This window comes from Phascolarctos cinereus, unplaced genomic scaffold (assembly GCF_003287225.1).
Source record: "Phascolarctos cinereus isolate Bilbo 61053 unplaced genomic scaffold, phaCin_HiC Scaffold_2;HRSCAF=192, whole genome shotgun sequence".
Classification (NCBI taxonomy): domain Eukaryota; kingdom Metazoa; phylum Chordata; class Mammalia; order Diprotodontia; family Phascolarctidae; genus Phascolarctos; species Phascolarctos cinereus.
In genome coordinates this window covers 269,771,883-269,796,320 of record NW_027555625.1, presented here as the reverse complement: position 1 = coordinate 269,796,320, position 24,438 = coordinate 269,771,883, and the positions used below count along the sequence as shown (strand labels likewise).

Genomic DNA, 24,438 nt, shown 5'->3' with positions numbered 1-24,438 from the left:
GACAAAGTCTCGTGTTAATTTAGTAGTAAAAAGCTTGAACTGGAACCCAGGCCTCCTGACTCCCAGTCCACTACTCTTTCCACTATGCCATGAGTCTAAGCACTTCTATAAGTGGATCAGAAAACTGAGATATAAAAAGGGAAAGTGATTTGCCCAAGGTAGTCTCCTTGCAAAGCTGGTCACTGATTAAAAGGGTGACCTTGGAGGGGTATGGGTTGAGTATCAAGCATGACATGAGGTTGGAGGATCCTCTAAGGCTTCTCCTAGAGATATAAAAATCCACTTTGTCTTCCCCCTAGGGCAGAAATGCCTCTGGTTGATCCAAATGTCAGGTGACAACACATAAATCTCCCGGGCTGATAGGAACAGAGCATCCAGCACTTTCTATCTCAACCTCAGGGGCAGACATAGCTATGGCAGGCTGAGAGGAAAGAGTCTGGAGAAGGAATTCAGTGAAACGGAGAGCAACCCTCAAGCAGGAGTGGAAGGAATCTGAAAGGAAATGGGAGAGTCAAGCAAGCCACAGCAAGCTCAATGAAGCCGGCAGAGTCAGAAGATGTGCTCCGGAGAAAGCGGCCATGACAGAAGCCAATGTCCTTTTTGACTTACAGTTTTTTGCTCCTCTTCTGAGATGCCTCAGCACCATCATCACAGCTTGCCTCAGCCCCGCTCAGCTGGGGAAAGATGAAGATGTTTTGTTTACATTAAGAAGGCTATAGTTAGGCCAGGGAAAGCTTCATTCTGAGGTATTACTACCCACCTGGATCTCCCTCCCCGGTTCTAAGCCCATGAGGAAGGTGTCTGTATATAGGTCTCTAGCAATGAAGTGATGCTTTGGGGACTACGACCAGATTAGGAAACAGAGAAATTTTTCTTTTTTTTTTTTTTGCCGGGGGAGACAACCTTCAGCAGACAGATTGCTATCCCCAGCCCAAACAGTACCTCTGGCTGAGGAAGAGGCCTCTGGCTCCTGACTTGTCAGGTCAAAGGAGGCACAGCCTTGCTTGGGCCAAGATTGTAAAGCAAGGGCTGACCTGGAAGAATGAGTCTAAATCCCCTCCCTTTTTGTCACTGCTAAACTCTGACCTTAGCAACCAAGGTCACACAATGTGTATGTTAATGACAGAAGTAGGGGCTAGAACCAGGGGTCCTGCCTAGCTACTCTACAACGGTGCTTCGCTATTTCCTTTGGCATTACATTCACAGTGGTCACCCCCACCCTACCTACCAAGCAGAATCTTCTTCTCCTCTTTATGAAGTTTATAGAGTCACAGGATCATTGATTTAAAGTTGCAAGATACAACAGGAGTTTATCTGGTCCAACCCCCTTGTTTTCCAGATGAGAAAGTAAGATTCAGAGAGGGTGACTGATTTGCTCATGTCACACAGGTATTAAGGAGCAGAACCAGGCCTCTCACTCCAAGTTTGGTTTCTCCCCCCACTACAGCACATCTCTCCTTCCAGCCAGGCTACTCCCTTAACGTTCCTGGCATGAGCCGTATCTATACCCACCTTCCCACTTGTGCTTGTGGCTTCTGCCCCTCCTTTCTTAAAAAAATATTTATTTGTTTGTTTGTTTTTCATTTTCAACATTCACTTCCATAAGATTTTGGGTTCCAAATTTTCTCCCTATCTCTCCCCTCCCCCCACCCCAAGGTAGCATGTAAATTGATACAGCCTCAACATATACATTCACATTAAATCTATTTTTCACATCAGTCATGTCGTAAAGAATTTGACCCAATGAGGGAGGAAGAAGAAACAAAAAAGAGAGAGAGAGTGAATAATGTGCTTCGATCTGCAGTCAGACGCCATAGTCCTTTTTTTTGGATGCGGACAGCATTTTCCTTCGTGAGTCTTTTCTGCCCCTCCTCCACTCTCCCGTTCTACCTAAACAAACCCTGCCCAACCTTTTGGGCCTTGCCCAGGCCAGGGCCCTCTCTAGATCCTTCCCAGCCTACTACAGAGTCTCTCCCTTCTGTGATCTCTTCCAGTGCTTACATCTGTACCACACAGTTTAGCATTTGATCAGATTCCATCCAGGACTGCTCTCCAGTTGTAAAAACAATTAGTCTTCTCTCTCCAACTAGACAGTAAGCTTTTCTAAGGCAGGAATTGTGTTTTCTTGTATTTCCCACAGCACTGGGCACAGAGTACATACTTAATGAAAACTTGTTGATGGATTGATTCGCTGGAGCAGTCAATGTTCTGTGCCCCTGGGATGGGTTCATATGCCAATCAGGTGGGCTGGTATTTTATCACAGAATCTAGCTGACACACATGTCACAAATGTGTGGGTTGTAGTATTTTTCTATTCTTTTTTCTTTTTTACATTTTGAGGGAAGTAACTACATGCAGGTACTCCATTTGTGGTCATGGCCTCCTTTTGGCACAACTTGGCCCCCACCTTCCTATGCCAGTCTCTCCACTGGGTACCCCCCCGCCCGTGGGAACGAGCACCTCTGGCCCCTCAGCCTGGCGCTGGGCTTCCTTCCATTCTAACCTTAAGCTTCCGCAGTTTATCAGCCCAGTACAATGGTACTCTTGAGCCCCTCCCACTCCCCCCTCCCTCCTTAGGAGTTGGGGAAATCAAAGCAGTTCAAACATGGGAAGAAACTTCCTTCCATTGTTGGGTAGGGCTTGTCTTGATTCTGGTGTCTGCTGGGATCTGTCAGACCCAACCTCCCCAAGCAGACCCTCCCAGAGGCTGGCCCTCAGGGACAAGGCCAGGGCTCAAACGCATGTCACAGAATGTCCCAAGTAGAAAAGCTCTTCAAGATTATTCCAACTCACTCATTTTATACAAGAGGACGCAGAAGCCCTGGTAGCAGAAGGTCACTGTCCAAGGCTGTATAACAAGTTTCAATGCTCAGTACAGTATCCTGAATATCTTATAGGTATGGTTAACAAATTTACTGAAGTTAGTGGTAGTTTGGATATAAACCCCAGAGCTCCTGACTCACAGGCAAATGACCTTTCCATTCACAAAGTGGAATCATGACAGGCCCAGGAATTGGGGGGGGGGGCAGAGGTAAAGGGAAGAGGGAGGATAAGGAAATAAAAACAAAACACCTGTTACTCTATTTACACATAGGTAAACCAAGGGACTATGAATGGAAAGCCTTTGCCTAAGGATTTAACCCAGCAGTCTTGATTCTCAATTCAACATCAAATTAAAATAAACTGGATTCCCAGACCAATTGAGGTTTTTCTCCAAATGCCCTGTCACCTTCATGAAAAGGTTTTGGTAGTGAGCAACAATACAGCCCACCCTGCCTCTCTTTTCCCTGCTGTACCACCATCCTTGAACACATGGAGTGAAGCCTGGTCAAGGCTTCAGTCTTACTGAGAGCAAAAATCTAAGACTAGGAGAGCCAGAGAAAGGTAAGCAGGATAAGCTAGGAATAGGTACAGAATCCACCTGGGCCTAAGGCTGGCCCAGAAAACCATTAGTCAGAAGCGGAATGACTTTTCAACCTTAGAGTCAGCTGGACACAGCACAATTTAATGATTCCTATTATTCTCATTTATAAAGGACTGAGAACCTTTCAGGCTTGGCAATGGACTTCTCTTAGAGCTAGGGTATTGCAGGATCTGATTAAGCAGGATTGGCTTAGTCAAACTGCCATTCAAAAAAACAAAACAAAACACTTGAAGATTCATTGGTTTCACTTGGGAAGGACAAGAGCTACTGCACTGATCTCTAAGACACAAGGCAGCTAAAAGCAAGGAAAGAAAATAAGCAGCCTAGAAGGGGGTGGCAGGGGGAGCATGGTGCAGGGGAAAGGAGTCCCAGGACCTGGATGGAAAGACCACTAGATTCTGGGCGAAGCATTTAGCCTCAGTTTCCTCATTGGTAAACCTTGTACTATCTACTTCATAGTATCATTGTGAAAATCAAATTAAAAGGTATACAAAGCATCGCCGTCCCAGGAGTGGATGCCGATAAGGTTCATTCTTAGAGACAGATTGATGTACTGGGTAGAGCTCCGGACTTGGGGTTGGAAAGACCTAAGTTCAAACACTGCTTTAGACACTTTCTAGCTGTCTGACTCTAAGCAAGTCATTTTAATGTCTTTCTGCCTCTGTTTCTTCATCTACAAAATGGGGATAATAATAGCACCTAACTCAAAGAGTTGTCATGAGGATCAAATGAGAAACAATATATGAAGTGCTTGGCCTACCTTAAAGTGTTATGTAAGTGTTAGCAGTAGTTTCTCTGGCCTTCTTCAAGACCCGGCTCGAATCCTACCTTCTGCAGAAAGCCTCCCTAGGTGTTCTCCCTGCCTCTTCCTGCTCTCTCTTCCCTTTGAAGACTACCTTCCATTTCCTCTCTACAGATCTCGCATGCACATAGTTATTTCCATATTTTCCCCCTACTAGAATGTGAGCTCCAAGATGGTAGAGACAGTACTTTTGCTTTTCTTTCTCTGCCCAGCATTCAGCACCTGATCAGGGGAAGCATATAGCAAGTGCTTGTTGGCTCACTGATAGTAAGTCATTATGAGTAAGTTACTATTGTTGTTGATAATAATAATAATCCAGATTCTCCCTTCTACTCAAGGGAGGATCTCCTGATGAAGGAAAATCTGTGGAAAAGAGATTCTTTGAAAGGTGAGTACTGATGAGGAATTTTCCAAGAGCTAAGTTCTGAGGGTATTTGGAGGTGAAGAAGGGCAGAGCTGGGACTCGGGAGGCCTGGGTTTCAGGGCTGGCTCTCTCACTGCCTTGCTTTGGGTTCATCTCCTTGAACACATCACACCCTGCTCTGCTCTTGGGCCACAGTTTCTTCCTCTGCAACATGAAGGAAATTGAACTGGATGACTGCTAAGGCCCCTTCCAGCTTCAACATTCTATGGTTCTAAGATCACTGGGTTGCTTTCTTCTTGGCTAAAGTCATGTAAACTGAGGAAGTAGGGTTCCTTTTTTGGAGGGGAGATGACAGAAAAAAGAAGGAGAAAGAAAAAATTTTCAAACAGTACTTTGAAGGACAGCTAGGTGGTACAGTGGATAGAGTGCCAGGAAGACTCATCTTCCTGAGTTCAAATACAGTCTGATACGACTTACTAGCTGTGTGACCCTGGGCAAGTTACTTCACTTCACCCTGTTTGCCTCAGTTTCTTCATCTGTAAAATGAGCTGGAGAAGGAAATGGCAAACCACTCTAGTATCTTTGCCAAGAAAACACCAAATGGGGTCAGAAACAACTGAAAACAACTGAACAACAACACCACTCTGAAAGAGGGCAGACCTGTTTGCCACTTTAGACTAGCAAACAGCCTCTGAGTGAGGCTCACCTTAAGTCAGGTGCAAAAGCTAGAAAACACTATGGTCCTGAAAACCACTATCTCTGGACACAGAAGGAAATGACTCACTCCCCGCTCAGGACTTGCGGTTGGGGCTTCTCTCCACTAGAGGGCAGGGGTAAGCCAGCTCTAAATCTCTGCCCTCTGATCCCAGCCCACTGGAGCTGTTCCTCTCCTCACTGCTGTGGTTAATGAGCTTTCAACGTTCTGATGCCAACATTTCACTCAAGATCCAACATATCCTTGGGCCCACACGCTTTAAGGATTAATTTAAGCATGGGCCCCTCCTCAAGCCTAGGTTCTAACCCCAACCCTATTCAATTCAACAAGCATGTATTAAATGCCTGGTATGTGAAAGGTGCTCTGCTAGTCACTGTCCAGTCCCTGTGTGACTCAAAGTAAGTGCCTCCCCTCTCTGGGCATCAATTGTCTTACTCATCAGAGAAGGGTGACCTCTCTGCTCCCAGGCAAGTCTAGAAAGATGTATTAGTAAATGTTTCAGAGCCAAAGAATTACTGTTTTGCTTAGCTGCCCATCTTTGTTTTTAAAAAGAGGCAACGGAGTATCATTGGGAAGTGACAGCCACATAGAAAAAGAGCATAAATAAAATATAGATTTAATTTTAAAAATAAGTAAATAAACAAACATCTCTGTAAGGCCTGAAGTTCAGGATGCAGAGGATGGAGTTTCTGCACTCCCTGAAGTCTGACCCATCTCCACAGACCCTAAGCCTCAAATTCTCCTAAAGAAAATATTCCTTGAGAAAAGAATGACCAGAAAAGGAAAATGGGCCTTCTTTTCTACCCTCTTCAGTCCCAAGTCCAATCTCCTCAGCCCGATAATCAACTCCCACCCTACCTCTCTAGCCTCAGCCAAATTCTACTCACTGTCTTCAAAACAGGTTATTCCTCTTGTAGATTCCTGCCTCTCTTCCTTTCTTCCCATTCTTTCTCTCTCCCCTGCCTCAACAGAGCCAAATCCTACCCATCCTTCAAGGCCCTGTTCAGCTTTACCTCCCTCAAGAAACCTTCTCAGCCCTTTCCAGGTCACAGAGGTTCAAGGGCCATCACCCTCTGAATGCCTACCATGTTCTGTGCCATAAATTTGGGATTTAGCATCTGACGCCCTCTTACATCTCTTATATTGTTGTATTGCTTATTATTTAATTTTGTATGAGAGTGCCTTGCTTCCTTAACTAAGTCATAACCTCCATGCATGAAAGCAAGGACTATTATTTTATACTTTTTTATAAGGCCCGCCTCTCCTGGTTTCTAGTACAGAACCTCTTCTTCAGCCTCTTCATCCAGGATACCATCCTGCTCTATCCCTTCTGCCCCTAAGCTCTGGCTGAAGGTGCGGTCCAGGCAGACCTCGGGGATCACAACGAGCTGCTTGTTGGTTAAGGTCGGGGCCCTAGAGGCCGCAGCCTCCTCTGTGGGCACTTCCTCTTAAGGACAGTTACTGGCAGGAGGCCCAGGATCTTCAGGTGCTCCACTAGCCACCCCCTCAGCAGGTGGGGGCACTTCCAGGTTTGTAGCCTCCCCTACAGGTGGCTCCCCTTGGGATGGGTTATTCTCAGCAGGTCTTTGTTCCTAGACAAGCTTTCTAATCCTGTTTCTCCCTGGCCCTGGAGTGAGGAGGAACTGAGTTCAAATCTGGCCTCAGATACTTACTAGCTGTGTGACCCTGGGCATGTCACTTAACCCCGTTTGCCTCAGTTCCTCATCTGTAAAGTGAGCTGGAGAAGGAAATGGCAAACCACTCCAGTATCTTTGCCAAGAAAACCCCAAATGGGGTCACAGAGAGTTAGAATTCAAAAACACCAACAATCTTGCCTCTACAATTTATTACTTGCATGAATTTAGGCATGTCATGTAAGCTCTCTTTGCCTCAGTCTCTTCCTCTAGAAGATGAGGAGACTGGATTAGGACAAAATCCCTTCCAGATCTAAAGTTCTGATCTCTGATCCTCAGTTGGGTATTATACTGGTAAAATCCATCACCATCCCATGTTCAGCAGGGCCTTTGCCCAGGGTCCCGGATGTGTTCCCAACCACCTCCCCCCCCCGGCATTGTTCTCCCCTACCTTTCTATGTCCTGTAAAGAAGAGGGAGAGGTGGTGCATGGAGCCCCCATTGCGGGTCAGCTCCTTCTTCATCGTGCTCGGGGAGGCCAGGGCCCAGCCGCTCTTCTTGGCCTCCCCGTCGGAGCAGTTGAGGGTGGTGTCCGAGGTGAAGCAGTGGCTCTTGGGCTCTTGCAGGAGGCTGCCCTCGCTGTGGGTGCGGCGCCGCAGGGAGCTCTGCACCGTCAGCATGAAGGCCCCTTCGGTGCCCGATGTCTCGATCATGCTGCACCGCTTTGCCTCGTTCCGGTCTAGGTAGTTGTCATCACTTTCGTCATCCTCATCCTCATACCCCTCCTCACCCTCGACTTCTTCCTCCTCTTCTTCTGCCTCTTCATCCAGCAGGACACCATCCTGCTCTATCCCTTCTGCCCCTAAGCTCTGGCTGAAGGTGCAGTCCAGGCGGACCTCGGGGATCACAAAGAGCTGCTTGTCAGTTAAGGGAGGGGCCCTAGAGCCTGCAGCCTCCTCTGCGGGCTCTTCCCCTTGAGGACAGTCACCAGCAGGAGGCCCAGGTTCCTCAGTTGCCCCATTGGCCACCCACTCGGCAGGCAGGGGCACTTCCAGGCTTGAGGCCTCCCCTACAACTGCCTCCTTTTGGGAACGGTTGCTCTCAGGAGGGCCTGGTTCCTCGGATGCCCCCCTAACCCCCACCTCATTAGAAGGGGGTACCTCCTCCTCAGAAGGCATCTCTCTTCTTTCATCCACGTCTGTCTCAAGCATCTGGGGGAGGAAAAAAGGTAGGGAGAGAGAGAGACAACAAGAAACAAGATGAGGCCAAAGAACATCAGATTGTGCAAAAGTCCCAGAGGTCTTACCTCATAGACTTAGAGGTGATGGCCATAGGACCATAGGATTTTTAATTGAAAGAGATTATCCAGATCTTCCCTTTACAGATAAGGAAACAAGACCCAGAAGGATGAAGTGATTTGCCTGCAGTTATAAAAGTATTAAGTAGCAAGGCTGGGATTTGAACTCAAGTCCTCTAGGAGTCCAAATGAAAAATTCTTCCCCTGGTCCGTCCAATCCGCCCACATCCCAAATGACACCCTATTACCTGAAGATTGATTCCCCACCGTTGAGGGGGCCCCAAATAGCCAGAGACCCCAAAGGCAAGCCAGGGGCCAAAAAGCCAGAGGTCAAAACAAGAAGCCAAGGCCAGGCATGCAGAGACTAGGGGCCCGCCTTCGCCAGGAGGCTCTGAAGATCCTTCCTGCTGTATGTAGTAAGATTCAGTAACTGCCTTCCTAGGACTGGACCAACCAAAGGTTTGGTGCTCAAAGAATACCACAACTCATCTACCCATCACAGATGGCAGGTTCTGACTGAGCCTGGCAGAGGACAGGGGCAGTGCCATTGTGTGAGAGATAGGAAAGAAAGAACAAGAAAGTGAAACGTAAAGGGGATATTTGACCAGCACTAACATTTTGGGGGACATTACTATACCAGACCTCTAGGAGAGCAAAGAGGGCCCAGTATGTTAATTTTATGTTTGCCTTTTATGCACCAGGTCCCAGGGGCAACAAACTAGGGAGACCAATTCTACTTCCCTAAACCCTGAGGTCTTTTTGCCTGGCCCCAAGGTATGGGGAGAGACAGGGCTTCTCAGCTAGGGTCCTCTAGTCATATCTAGACCAGTGCTAGAAGATACTATAAAATTATGCCATTCCTGCTCAATCCTTGCTTGGAGCTAGGACCAGGCTGTAAGTTGGGGAAGTTCTAAATCCCATCTGAAGGAACAACGACCAAAACACTGACCAGCAAGAAAAATTCAAACCGGCTTCAGGAAAACCCTGCCAGTGAGAGAGTACACCTCCCCCTCCCCCTACTCTAACTCTGTCATCTGGAGGATGTGACCCCCTTGCTCTTATATCAGATGTCCCTGCCTGGGACCGAGAATGACAACTCTTGGCAATCCACAAGTTCTCTAAACTGGAAGAGGAGAGAGCTTTGAGAAGCCTCACAACTCTGAGCCTCAGAGCTGAGGCGGTCCTCTTCTCCCTTACATGTGACTGAGAGGCTGCTGCTCCCTGAGAAGCAACCTCATCACTCTCAGGTTTCAAATCCTGGCTTGCCATCCCACCCACCAAAGGGGTTCATCAGCACAACAGAATCCCCACTCTCTCAGACAATTCTCTACCTGCTTCCTTGTGCTCAGCAGAAAAAGAGATAGTAAACAGCCAGTTGATTCTCATCCATAGCCAGTGCCACCACCGAGGCAGAGCACCCCCAGGTCTGTCTCTCCAGGGAAGTGACTAGCTCTGAATTTCCCCTTTCCTGTGGTGGCCTGGGGTAGGGTTCAGGAGGAGGGGTAGGAGTGGCCCTGGCCTGCCCAGCTGGTGACTCCTTTGCCAACGCCCTGGTGGGTTGGGGGGCTGGAGAACACAGTGACAAACCCAAAACCAGAAATGCAAGTCAGGCAGCTCAGACCATTCCCACTGGCAGATTAGAGCAAAAACAAACAATGCTCAAAAGGGGAAGTGCCTCCTAATCACCTTGGCCTCCCATCAAGGGGGCAGGTTCTTCTTGGTTTCACCACAGGAGATTTCTATGAGAGATTTCCTAGCCAAAGGGCCTATTTAAGAATCATAGGATGTTAAAGCAAGAAGAGGCATTAAAAGTCACCTAAGTTCAAGCACCTCGTTTTGTGTTGTTTTTTTTTAAGAGAGGGAAGCTGAGGCCCAGGGAGAGAGAAAATGACTGGCTTACAGTGACCCTTTTAGTCTAAGGCTCCCTCCCCTCTACCACACGGTCACTAGCTTCCTCCTGCTCCCATTGCTGGCCTGCCCTTTCAGCTATAGGAACACTGGGGGTTTTGCCTGGAAGTTTCATGCTGCTGGGGTGGGTGGGGAGGCACCTCACAACTTGGCCCAACACTGGAAATCCCTGATCTTTCCCAAGGGTCCAGGAAGGGGCAGTATGAGCTGACAGAGCTTTCCTTCTCTGACTGCTCCCGAAGCTGGCAGCTGCTGACTCCAAGCCAATGCTGGCTGAGAGGGGACCCTGGAGGCCATTTAGTGCCAGACCTTCTTGTACAAAGATACTATGAGCCCACCTCTCTAGATTCCCAACCTAGCACTCTTTCTACTGCACCAGACTGCCTTCTTATACTTGGTGGACCTCTGAGAAATCCTAGAGGAAGGAGAACAGGCTAAGACAACATTTGTATATGCTCCAACCACCTTCAAAAGGAGCACAAATAACCCCCCACTTGCCCTTGGAGAAAGTCCTGGGACCCCTAAATTCCTTAAAGATAATCCACCCCTCAGAAGCCTCTGGAGAGCCCAACTGCTCCTGCCTGGGAGGAGGCTGGGCTGGAGGTACCCCCTCCCCAGGCCTCAGCTCAGTTGTACATACCATTCCTCTACTGGTCCCTGAACAGAGAGAGTCTTAGGACTTAACAAGGAAACTGACCACATCGGTATTTGAAGAAACTGGTTGTGCCTTCATGTGCTTTCCAAGCCTAGTATTCTCAGAGGCCTAACTTTTCTCTCCTTCCAGCAGGATTTCTAGATCTACTCCATCTTTTAATTTGGCTTAGCTGTAGCTTTATTTAATTTTGCCTAGTGCCCATATCAGATAACAGAGGAGCAGGAAATGAACCAAAAGGAGACTCAGTATAGTATTTCATTAACTCCCCTACCAAATTCAAAGCAGGGTTTTAGGCCTGCTATAGAGGGGGTAGTGGATAGGAAGCCCAAAGCTTCTCAGAAACTACCATTTACCTTCTGACTTGCCCAGACTACAAGAGGAGTAGCAGGACCTGGGTTTTTTAAGGGATGGTTAAGGCACTGGCATACATGGGAATGGGCTGAGAGTTGGACAGGTATGGGGGAAGGGGAAACGATAGCACAAGGATAGCTTCTTGGCCTAAAAGCTGAGACTAGGCAGAATCACTAGCTCCTTCAGAGACAAAGGAAACCCATAAAAGGATGGGTTCTTAGAGAACCTGGTAAGGTCATTTCTAGACTACACACTCCTTGAGGGCAAAAGAAAGATCTGCTTTTCTATCCCACACAACATCTAACACAAGTCTAGGAACATTAGTAGTAGATGATCAGTAAATACTGAACAGGTGAATGAATATTTGAGGATTTGGAAAGGCAATCCTTCCAGCAGGTTTGGACCAAAAGCTCTTAACCTATATTCGCTGTGATGAACAAAAAACCTAAGAGCAACAACCCATACAGGAAAGCTAATTGTGAGGTTGAAAAATTCATTTTGACAGCACAGAAAGAGTAGAATCAAGTCCACTTTTTCATCCCTCTGTTCAGTGACCCCGCATGAATGATGTCACCTCCCTTTTCTAAAAAAGGGGGCTGGACAAAATCCACAGTACGGCCTCAGATCTTAGCTCATACATTCTGAGTTTGCCGACAGGATTTCAGCAGCACCATGTTTTGTGAAAGTCGTCTTCACAGTTTTTCACAGACAGACAATGTGGTTTCTGGTCTGTTTAACCCTGCCCTTTCAGAAAGAGGCCCTGGTGCCTCCAATCACGTGCCAGATGTTTGCCTACCCTTGTGTCATAAAACAAAAAGTTCCCATGGCCTCAAATTTGAATAAAGGCTCCGATGTGGTGCAGTAACAGTGACCAACTCAAACGTGCCCAAGGACGCCAGTCTGCTTAGGAAGAAACAGGCAAACATCCCCTTTTCCATTCACACGCTCTCCAGGTCCAATCTAGCTCATACCTGCCTCCAGGAAGTAGATGGTATTAAAACACAAATGCTGTCTCCCATGGGTTGGTAAGATTCTTCACAGAAAAATCCTCAGTATTATCTCCCATTTACGAGAAAGATCCCCACTACATTCTAGTTCCTCAGAGAGGGGGAAGATTTTGTATAGAGAAAATCCCCAGAGGAGGGATGGAAGCAGGAGTGTGCTAGAACCAGCTCCCACCAGCCAGGGAGAGCCAATAGTGAAATTTTCACTGTGAGCATTTACACCATGCCACAAATCAGGGTTTGATGTATCGTTTTGCCAATTGTCTAGACTAAATAAAGTGATGGAGAAAATGTGATAGTACAGATGAAACTTTAAAAGTTGGCACTGTTTCAGAAAGCCTGTTGTTAACCACTTATTAGCACACCCCTGGATGGAATCAACCGACCAAACCAAGGGGAGTGGGATGTTGTGGAGAGAACATTAGGCCAGACATCCTGGTTCTTCAGGTCCTGAATTTGATCAGGCCTGGACCAAGGTCATCCCTGGGATGGTGGTCCCCTCATCAGGGTCACCTCAGGCATCTGAGCCTGAGATGAGCGTCTGAGTATAACCAATGCGGCTCCTGTTCCATAGATTGCTCGTAATTCAGCAAAGTTCATCAAACCAGAGACAGCCATTTTCCATATACACTAATCTGTGGGGCCTCGCCATCAACCCATAAACTATTTCTTGCCCTGGCAGGAAGTACATAAGGAGCGGCCAAGGTGAAGCTTTTTTTACCCGGTATTAGGGTTACATGGAAGCAGTAGGGCCCTTTACCCACCCTACCTGTCTACCTGGATTTTTGGATCCCTTACCTACCCAAACCTCTGAACTTATCTGTTCCTCCTGAGGTTGGTGAATCCTCTGTTACCATTATACTGGGCTTGTTCATCACTTCTTGGCACTACAGATTCCCTGGTCCTTCCAGATGACTGGCTTCAGGTTCCTAAGCTCAAGTTTGCCTCCCACACCTCCTAGCCACTATCTGACTCAAGCCCTGATCTCTAACTTGATGTGACACTGACCTATGCGGCAGATTAACCCTCTCAGTCTAAGGATCCTAGAGGTGGGCGTTACCCACCCCGCATTCGCTTGCCCTATGCCAGGTTCCAGTAATACCCTCAAGGGAAGCCATGACATTCCTGCTATAGGTCATGACCAACTTTCCAGAAGAATCTGGCCAGAGAGGAACAACTTGGCTTATTCTCAGAATAAAAGTAGTAACAGTTCACCTTCGTAAAACATTCAAAGGCCTACAAAGTGCTTTCCTCCCATTAAGTAGGTAGCTTATTATTATTCCTGCATTAGAGATGAGAAAGCTAGGGCTCACAGAAGTTAACTGACTTAACCCAAAGTCACAGAGAGCGCTATTGGCCACACCAGGACTAGAATCCTGATTCCCAGTCCACTGCATTGAAAAAAAAAATTCTTTTTTTTTTTTTTCACTTTTTGGTAAGGCAATCAGGATTAAGTGACTTGCTCAGGCTCACACAGCTAGTAAGTGTCAAGTGTCTGAGGTCACATTTGAACTCAGGTCCCCCTGACTCCAAGGCTGGTGCTCTATTCACTGTGCCACCTAGCTGCCCCAAAACCCATTTCTTTTGATCCTACCTAATTCCTTGTTGCTCCTTTTCAGTACGCCTACTTGGCATTCCCCAATACAGAATGACAAAGGCATTACAAAACTGCAGCTCTCTTAAACTTAGGAGAATTTCCCCGTGCCAAATGCCCAGAACCCTTGCTCTTACTGGCCCATTGGCAAAGGTAAACTTTGTTCCCCTCTCAGATTCCTTCCAAGTAGCAGGGCAGGGTCTGGGTCAAGAGCTCTCTTTGATCCAGTCTACACTTAAAGTTCTGAGGTCCATCATCAGGACCCAGGCCATTTAGGAAGGAGGCCATTCATTCAACATCAGAACAAAAGAGAGCAAGTTAGAAAAGTCTCAGGAGCAATGCGAATATTACTGTCACTGTCCAAGATGAGGTGGCAACCCTCTCCTTCACTTACTTTCTCTTACTCACATCCCTCCTATAAGCAAAACCCTAACAAAGAAGGACTCAGCAGAAAGCAGAGATGACAATCCAAAGGTCAAATCTTCTATATATTTGAAGAAAAACACCACTATCTTCTGCTTATCTGGAGTATTTAAGGAGCTCAAACCAGGGCTATCATAATGGAGAAACTGAGGCATTGGGGAATGGAGAAGGGACTTGCACAAAGCTCTGCCAGGAGAATGTAGTACATTCAAATAGGTTAACTTCAAAGGGAGAAGACTTTCTGCGAAGGAAAAACAAGTGAAATCTACTTCTGCCTTTCTTCCCTTCTTTTAGGAAACTCATGGGCTGAAACCAGAAGAGGGGGAACATTACTTACTAGGGAGCTTCCACAGAAGGCTAGCCTTTGAAGCCCCCACTTCAGCAAGATTCCCAAGGGGCTGATCTTGTGAACTTGTACCTGACTCATGGCCTCTTGACAGACTGTCAGTCCCACCCTAGTGCCCTCCAAGGATCAGAGCATTATTGGTAACCACAGTCATGAAGCAGGAAGCTTCACTGCACCCCTGGGGAACAGGAAGCAGAAATACTAGTAATGGCCCTGTGGACTCAGGAAAGCAGAAGCAAGTGAACTTACACACCTTCGGGGCAAAAGCTGAAACTCCTCCCCCTCCAGGTGGTCAAATACCAACATCACCAGGGATCATCAATGGGAATGGAAGTAGCTGCCGAGGGCCCCATAATACGGTAACTTCCATCCCTCATTCCACAGAGCCAGGCATGTGAAGGAGGGTCAGGAAGGAGGCCTATTGAGAGAATGTGCTTAAGCCTTGTACAGCAGGAGCCAAAGAAGCTCCCAGGCTAGGGTAACGTCTGGGCCATGGCAAGGCAGTGGGGCGCAGTGGAAAGCAGGCTGGTTTTGTTCAGACCCTGCCACTTACTATCATATCAGCATGACCTTAGCCAAGTCACTTCATCTCTTTGTGCCTCGGTCTCCTCATCTATAAAATAAGGGGGATGAACTTAACGACATGTTAGCTCCCTTCTAGCTGCAAATCTGTGATCTTGTGATCCCAGGTGCTGTGGGAAATGAAAAAATAAAACAGGGCCAGTCACCACCTTCAAGAAGCCAAGTAGAAGAAATAAGAGACAGGTCACTGTAATTCACAGCACAGCATGACAAGGGTGCAAGAGAGTCACGAGGTGCTGAGGAAGGATTCAAAGGCAGCTTTCATGACAAGCTCTTCAGACGTCTCTTCCCCCCAATTGCGTAAGCATCTCTGCTTCCTTCATCTAGAGATAGGGGAGCGGAGGCTCCTGAAGTAACCCTGCCCTACAGTCCCAGCCTGGGGCAGCTGACTGCTCAGAAACCCCATCAGCTACTCATAGTTTCCCCGGATTCTGCTTTAGACTTTCGCTCCCCTGGCCATGGCAGTACCACCCAACCCAAAGCCAGCACAAAGCAAGAGTGGAGTAGGCAAAGTTAAAAGCTGCTTTTCAGCACCCTTCCACCATCCCTGCTTCTCCCATCACAATCATGGAAGGACCCACAGAACAAAGAATATCACGGCACAAAATGTTGGAAGAGGTAGGGACCTCAGAGATCTGGTTCAACTCCTTCATTTTACAGATTGAGAAATTGAGGCCCAGAGCGGGAAATGATTCACTCAAAGTCAAAAAGCTACTAAGTAAAAGAACCTGAACTAGAATTCTGGACTTTTGCTTCTCAGTCTAATGCAGTCTCTGCTGAGACTCTTCTTAGACTCATGCAAAGAAATAACTCTAGAGTAATGGAGGATAATTTCATTGTTACAGTGAACTCCTGATGTGGTTACCTCACTCTGCTAAAACAGATCAACAACTCAGCTACGACTAAGAGGGCTAGAGAGCAGCCCAGGGCACTGAGAGGTTAGGTGACTTGCCCAGAGTCCCACAGCCAGAGTGTGTCCGAGGCAGAACTTGAACCCAGATCTTCCTGGCTCTGAAGTCAGCCCTCCCTCCATTGTGTCAGTTGGCCTACTGTTGATTAGTTGTGGTCCTGAGAATAAAGGCTGTGTTGAGCAGGCAGTCCTGGGTTTAAGATTTGATTTATGAAGGGCTCCTAACACCCAAACCACTCTTGCATAAGTTTGGGAATCTTAACCTGAGGTCCAAGGGGTCCATGAACTCGGATGGGGGATAAAATTACATCTTTATTTTCACTAACCTTTGGTTTCCTTTGTGATCCTATGTGTTTTTTGTGGTCTGGCTCAGAAACCTAACCACCAGGTACCATTGTTTCTAAAGGAAAATGTGCTCTGAAATCGAAATAGGTCACTTACAAATGAACTTTTGGAATACAACCTGTATTCAAATTAGATGTCAGAAAAGGACAAACTCTAAAGCTGTGTGCCAGGCAATGTGCAAGGTCAATCTCAGGGAGAAGGGAAGAACGCCATGGGAAGGATCTGAACTGCATCTGGACAAGATAAATTGTACTCCTCTTCCATCCATACGCTCCAAATGGTCCAGGACCCTCTGCTGTTACAGTAAGCTCCTATGACCTCTGTCAGGGAGCTCTTATGTCCCCAAAGACCCTGAACACATGGCTCAAGTCTTTTTCCACTCCCTGAAAGGAGAGGGTCCTATGTCTAGGCCTACTGCAGCTGCACCCTGCTGGCAAAGCAGAACTCTTCTCTTTGGAGAAGCTGGGTCTGAGGAACAAGGCAAGCAGCTCTAGCTCACCCAGACCCAACCCCAGAGAGAGGCGCCAGCCTCTCCCTACTTAGTGGGACTAAGCTGTAAACAAGCTTGTTTATTCCTGGGAGGAATAATAGCTTTCTCTGGAGTGATGACATCTTGGAAACAGCATGGCTTCACAACAACAACAAACCTCCAGCCGCTAGGGCTTTCTCACAAGAGCTGGAGAAGGATTTCCAATGAGAACTATTTGTCAGCCTCCAAAGAGCTAAGAAAGGAATAGGGGCCTGTTTCTGGATATGTACAGATAAGCCTTTTATCTGCAGTGGGTACCACATTCTCCACCCACATCACTAGGGTGAAAGGAACAGAAGACAATTTGTAGTATACCCTGACACTCATAGACTATTCAAGCTGAAAAGAATTTGAGAACATGGAATGTTATAGCCAGAAGGGATCTCAGAAAACTGAGGCCAAGGGAGGTAAAGTAACTAGTGTCAAGTCACATAGCTAATTTTTTAAAACCCTCACTTTACCCTCTTCTATGGTAGCTGTCTTCCTCAAGCTACTGTCTTATATCCCTCCCACTTTTCACACTCAATTCCTAGAAAAGACTGTCTCTTCTGATTGCCTCCATTTCCTTTCCTTTCCCTTGCAGTAGTGCTTCCAACTTCTTTGCCCAAATGAACATGTTCTTTCCTAATTTGCTCATAATCTTTTAGCTGCAAAATCCAGTGGCCTCCTCTCAGCCCTCATCCTTCTTCACTTCTTTGCAGACACTGATGGTGTTGATCACTTCTTCCTGGAAACTCTTTTTCCTCTCAGTTTTTGTGATATGGTTTGCTCTTCTCGTTCTTCTCCTCCCTGTCTAACCACTCCTCAGTCTCTTTCGGTGGATCACCATCTCCAAGTGTGGATGAATGTTGAGGCTTTGTCTCGAACCCTCTTCTCTCTCTAAACTCTCTTACTTGGTAGTCTTATTAGCTCCCGTGGATCCAAATACCATCTCTATACAGATGACTCCCAGATTTGTAGATCTGTAGAACCAGCTTTAGCCTCTCTCCTGAGCTCCAGTCCCACATCACCGACTACACATTAGAAATTTTCAAAAATCCCATAGACATCTCAAACTCAACATGCCCAAGATAGAACTCATAAAACTAACTCTTAACTCTTCTTCCTAACATCCCTATTTCTGTGGTTGATAGAGTGCTGGACCTGAAGTCAGGAAGACCTGAGTTCAAATCTAGTCTTAGACACTTACTAGCTGTATGACTCTGGACAAATCACTTAACCTCTGTTTTTGCTTCAATCTCTTCAACTATAAAATGAGGATAATAACGGCACCTACTTCACAAAGTTGCTGTGAGAATCAAATGACATCATATTTGTTTTAAAAAAGTGTTTAGTACGGTTCCTGGCACATAGTAGGTGCTATATAAATGCTTATTCCCTTCCCCCTATCACTCAGGTTTTACAACTTTGACTTCTCACCTTCCTCCATCCCCCATATCTAATCAGTTGCCAAGTCTTGATGATTCTCCCTCTATACCTCTCACACTCATCCTCATTTCTCTGTTCACATGGCCACCTTCCTAGTTCAAGCATTCAACACCTCTCACCTGGACCATTGCAATAACTTCCTATTTGGTTTCCTTGCCTCATGTCTCGTCCTCTTCAGAGCCATCCTCCAAACAGCTACTAAAGTAATATCCCTAAAGCACAATCTGACCATGTCACTCCCTAGAATTATTATACATTATTCCCCTTTCTGCTCTTCACAGTCCAGCCAAACCAGCCTTCTTCTTGTTCCTCAATCCACTGTTCCATCTCCAGTTATTACACACCTCATACCATTCCTGACACAAAGCAAGCACTTAATAAATGCTTATTGATTGATTGATTAGTTTCATAGCTGAGACCCAAGTGTCCAGACCCCTAGCCTAGGATTTTTTCTACCATACCCCACCACTCTGCTCCAGAGGCCAATGGCCACCTTTCCAGAAAACTACCAAGCACTTCCTCAAAACTTACCCTCATCACTGATACGGAGGACACGCTTGAGCTGAGTTTTGGAGGAAACTAGGGATTCTAACAGGCTGAGGTGAGGGAGCTGCATGCTAGACATGGGGTACAAAGGCAAAGAGAAAGGAGATAGAATCATGCACTAGAGAACAGCAAATTAGGACAGGAAGGGGAGTGATACATAATAATCCTGGAATGGTAAGGTCAGAGAGAGACAGATTAGACATGGTTTTAAATGATGGAAGAATTTATATCTGATTCTAGAGGCCACAAGAAGCCACTGGAATTTACTGAGCAGAGGAGTGATGCAGTCAGATTTGTGCTTTCAGAATATCACTTTAGCAGCTGTATGGAGGATGGGCTGGAGAAGGAAGAGACACGAGGCAAGGAAACCAAATAGGAAGTTATTTCGATGGTCCAAGTGAGAAGTGTTGAGGGCTTGAACTATGGTGGCCATGAGAGCAGAGAGAATTGCATGGACACAACGAATATTGTGGAGGTCCCAAAATCTTTGGTGAATTAATGGAATAGAACATTATATAAAGGAAAGTGTCAAGTTTGTAGTCAGACAAACTATATTTAAATGTCAGCTCTAATGTACATGAGGTCCCGTTTACCACTGGGCAAGCCACTCCATCTCTCCAGACATCAGTTGCCATTAAATATTTGCACAGATTATCAACTTTGTAAACCTTATAGAACTGAGGTGGGGGGGAAGGATTGGCACAATTTTAATTTGAAGCCAGGGCTTCTTTCTAGGATTCAGTTTCCTTATCAGTAAAAAGGAGATGAATAATCCCCAAAGTCCCTTGCAGCTGTGATAGTCTAGTTCAAGTAGTATTGTAACTGATGTTTTCTTATAAAAGAAGCAAGAGATATAAAATTCTCAGCTACTGGGAGGTATAGCTGAAGAGTATCTGCAACTTGGCACTCCAGGAAGCCAATTTCCTTCTGTTCTCCTGCCTTTCCACCTCACGTTCCTAGCCGAAACTTTTAACTGACAAATGCCACTCAGTTGCTCTCCTCACAAAACACTAAGCAGAAGAGATGCTTTCACTGAATATCAACACCCATTAGCTGAGTTGAACACCCCCTGCTTTGGGAGCTAAGACAGAGGCTAGGGCTACAGTCAGTCAACAAGCATTTATTAATTGCTTACTACGTGCCAGGCACCCCATCAAGTACTAGGGATACAGAGAAGGGCAAAACCAAAACAAAGCCCTGCCCTCAAAAAGCTTAGATTCTAAAGGGGGACACAACACGTAAACAACTGAGTGCAGAAAAGGGTTGTTCAGAAGAGACTCTGAGAGCGGAAGGCATTGGCAGTCTGACCTGTGCGCACTGAGGGCTGGGAGCAGAGCCACAACCCTGGGGCCCAGGAAACATGTGCAGGACCAACAATCAGTGTCCAGGCCATCTGACTTGGATAGCATTATGAGCTACTAACAAAGAACATTCAATTTGCTTCCCTCACTACTTCAGCTGGGCTCCAAGAAACCAACAAATATAGACATACACTAACACGTTTTCGGGTGCCTCACTTGAATGCATAAAAATCTCCTCACAGACACAAGACTAACATATTTATTCTCACTAGGAGCAACACAGTTAGTGACCATCAGAGAAGTCCTTGTGTCTCCCTCCCCCAGCATAAAGAACCAGAATTTCTCAGCTCCGAGCTCCCCATCCTACCTAAAAACACCTCCCCTCCTTCTGTAAGTAGTTATGATAGAAAGCCTGCTCTGGGTGGGATCTTATAGATACATATGTGCTGAAATCTCTCAGTTTCCTGCAGGAACAGGCTCTCCTTACTAGTCTAAAGCCAACAACTGCCTCCTACTAAGAGAAGATCCATCAAATGTCAGCAGGGCCCCCCCCCAGACAGCCAGAGAACTGGCTGGCCACGTCTCAAGACTGCCCCACTTATGAGTGACTGTCTTTGCTGTAACTTGGCAAGGGGTTTGACGTGCAGGAGAGAAAGAAAGAGAGCTGCTCTAACCCCTACCACACCTCAAGTCAAATGTGAACTATTAGATTGACTGGAAAATTAACTAGCACCAGGTCCAGGGAGGCAAATGCTTCTGACTGACTTTTCAGACACTTGAGTAGCTGGGGCTTGACCACAATCATTTTCTTTTTCCTTGTCAAGAATAGTCACACAGTGTGGAGAAACTAAAGTCATCCCCGTCAGCTTGAAGCCACTGCTGGCTCTTGCAACAGCCTGGTGAGATTTGCTCTTCAGCCTCTTCCTTCCTTCCACGGTCCCTGATGAGTCTGGCTAACTTAGGTGAGACAGCCCCACCCCTTGCAGAGCCCAGCCTGGAGTGGCCCTTCTAAAAGCCAGTCTCAAAGAGATGAAGCAGAGGAGGGGCTGTCTTGGAAGTGGGTTTGGGGAGGATCTGGCACATTTCATAAGTGGCCCTGAGTATAGAGTGCAGAACAAGCTGCCCTCAACCTTAACACTTTACAAGTAGCTCAGACATTTCAACAGAAGGAAAGCCCAGAGTTCAGTCAAATCATCACCTATATTCACATTCACACACTCAAAACTGCCTAATCTCAGAAGTCTTTATGCCCTCAAAACAAAGAGTTGTAACAGTTTGAAACCGGCACCCGTCATCCTCACTGATGAAACCCACAAATCCTCTTATTTACTGCCAGCTGGATCCCAACTTTTCATTCAAAGCTGCTTGCTTTCAACCAAATAATCCCTCTTGCTAGGTTGCTTCCTACAGCCACCAAGTCCCAAGTCACAGGACAGATTTTCTACACATTCCAATCCCTTTCCTCCGCAAATAAAAATGACATGCCTGACAATAAGTCAGAGGCAGGGCTTGGAAAGCAGCGGGGATTGCAACAGAATCCACGTTCTCCAGAGCTTTTCTCCTCCCTTTCCCCTCTTCTTCCTCTCCTTCTCCAGAATTCAATTTCATCTTTTCTCTCTCCCTTCTCTCCCTCCTCCTCCTCTCTTTCTCTCCCTCTCCCCCCTTCTCCCTCCCTCTCTCACACCCAGTCTCTTTCTCCACAGCGCCTGCTGCCCCCCACCCCACACCCCACACCACACCCAGCTATCTCAGAGCAGTACACACCATTCTCTCTGGTTGCAACATCTGCATCAATGGCTGCCTTAGAGGAGATTTTCAAAAAGAAAAAGCACTTGAAATAGAATGGAGAGTAGCTCTCCCAAGGCACCTACCCAGCACTCTCTGATGGGAACGAGCTGAGTTCCAAGTACAATGAGCTAAATCAGCCCACCCCCAGCTGCAACACTCCTCCAGCCGCAGGGTCCCCAGGAACTAAAGGCATGGGCACCCGGATCAAGCCTGCACCAGGATCCTCCAGCGAGCAAACAGCTTCCAAGAGGGCTGCGGCACTTCTTAGTGGTCCGCGTCAAGTGGCTGCCTCAGACATGTGAAAGACTCTCCCCCAGACAGAGTGCCTTTTGTGTCAGCTGGGCTATTTATGGCAGTGCCCAACTTCCCCAGGGGGACCATTACCTGCTGGTAGAAGGAAAGCCAAAAGACCAGCTTTCTGCTACACTCATCCATGTCTATGAATCCTTGAATCACCTTCCCGCTGCCTCTTCTCTTTTCCTCCCCAAACGTGTACCCCCTCCTGCCCTTGGGCAACAGAAGGTGAGAGGTAAGAGAGACTTAGTTGCTCCCACAAACAGAAAACTCTGCTACTTGTTAAACCACTGTTGTCTGGAAAAATGAGTGTCTGATGTCTCTGGTAAGTCAGTCCTCAATCTGAGGCTTCTCTCTCCCTTGCTATTGTACCTCCAAGCTCACCAAGGCTGTGCATTATTTCTGCCTGATCTAGTTCCAAGAGACACAGGGGATGACTGGGGAATCACACTTTTCCCTCCCATACCTGGGAGGGACTGAATTCCCCAAATTACCCACCTCACAAACACAGGTTCAGCTTCAGCTTCTGTTTTCACAACTTCAGACCCCATGACAGAGCCTGGCCAATTCCTCTCTAAGGGCTGGCTTAGGAGTCCCTACTGACCTGGCTGTCAGGCAGCTCAGGACACACTGCTCCATAGAGAGGCATGCATCCATCTCTCACACTCAACACTATTGTGTTCTGGGACCTGGAACACAATTAACTCTTCCCGACCAGAACTACTAAGGCACTGACATTTCAGTGCATCCTAGAAGAGCTCTGCTGGTCTGCGGCAAGATGAACAAGGAAGTGCTGAGTAAAGCCACTGTACCCTTCCAGAGGAAGATCCAATCCACTCTGCCTCCTTATCAACAACTCGGACCCCCACCCTGCCATCTACCCCTAAGCAATCTTATTGGCAGGACATGCTGAACTCATTGCAGATTAAGAATGCAGCCACCTCTAGGGTGTGACAGAATAGCCCTTTCAACATCTTCAAAGCAACATAGTCCAGCAGTTTAGGACTGCTATGCTAAAGGAAAATATGTGCAAATGGATCCTATGGTATGAGAAAAGGAGAGAAGGGGAGACACAATAACTCAAAGTGGTATCTTCCTAAGACCCTGGGTTGGGCACAATGACTATACCATCTTGGGTCTCATCTGCTACATCGTGGACATGATTTCACTTAGCAAACCTCCAGTAAACACCTAAGGCTCTGGGCATACAAAGCATGCATAGGATCTGAATCTGGCTGAGTGTGGCCTGTAACGAAAACAAAAAGAAGCATTTACCTTGGGATCTACAGTCATCTCTTCACTTAGAGCTACACTGGGGAAATAAGGCTAGTGGTAGACGAAGTGTTAGTGTCACACAGAAAAAGACTTAGCTAAACACTGACCTTTGCCAGGACTATCCAGGAGGCTTCCTCAAAAACATTAGGTACTCACAAATTCGAACTGATCCCTTATCTTGTCATTCGAAGGCAGAGACAAAGAAATTATTTGCAAAGCCCAGAAGTGAATTAGCATTGGCCTAGCATGGACCCCATGCTTGAAGGCAGCCTGCTATGGTGCCCTGCCCAGGATGAATGGGACCAGAGTTGTCAGCTCTTCCTGATTTGCTTGGGTCTCTCTCTCAGCACTCGGGGGAAGGGACCTGTGCTACTCAGGCAGCAAGGTCTCTGCCCTTGGCCTGGGAAGCAGAGTGAGTGAGACCTCTGGGAGGAGGTCTCAGTGGCCTTTTTCTTGATGTTTAAGAAAATGAAAGGAAACGCTCAGACGTGAAGATGTTTAGGCCTCTGTTCTGGTACGTTCCCTGAGCTTGGTTAGCCAGTGACTGCTGGCCCCTGACCCTATTCCACTACTGCCAAACCTCCAACATGTGAGATTTCCTTATTGAAACACGGACTGGTGGTATTGACGCAGTTACGACATAATAAGTGTTTCTGATATTAGTTCAACAGCATCTCTGATAAAATTGCAAGGCCCAAGGTCATTAGGATCCTAGTTCTAGAGCTTGAATGGGATTTCAGAGGTCATCTAATCCAATAACTGCATTTTATAAACCAGAAAGCCGAAGAAAAGGGAAGTAAAGCAACTTGCCCAAGGTGACACATGTAGTAAAGGTCAGAGGCAGGATTTGAATTCAGGTCCTCTACAGCCAGAGCCAGAGCTCTTTCCACCACACTACAACAAACTAAAGTTGCTCACGTGGGT

At 46.9% G+C, this 24,438-nt stretch overlaps 1 protein-coding gene across 2 annotated transcripts in view; it reads right to left on the bottom strand.

Moving 5' to 3' along the window:
- Positions 1 to 22,193, bottom strand: part of LOC144454061 (regulator of G-protein signaling 3-like) — a 42,646-nt gene extending 20,453 nt beyond the window's left edge. The window contains exons 1-3 of one of the 2 annotated variants that reach the window (XM_020965489.2): positions 22,029 to 22,193; positions 7,391 to 8,149; positions 610 to 674 (exon numbers count right to left, since the gene is read on the bottom strand). In XM_020965489.2, coding sequence (XP_020821148.1) covers positions 610 to 674; positions 7,391 to 8,149 — 824 coding nt within the window. In that variant the 5' untranslated portion in view covers positions 22,029 to 22,193. Of the gene's footprint in view, positions 1 to 609; positions 675 to 7,390; positions 8,150 to 9,566; positions 9,827 to 22,028 lie in introns of those variants that run through there. The other variant, XM_020965490.2, reaches the window with a different exon arrangement.
- Between the last annotated feature and the right edge of the window lie 2,245 nt (positions 22,194 to 24,438).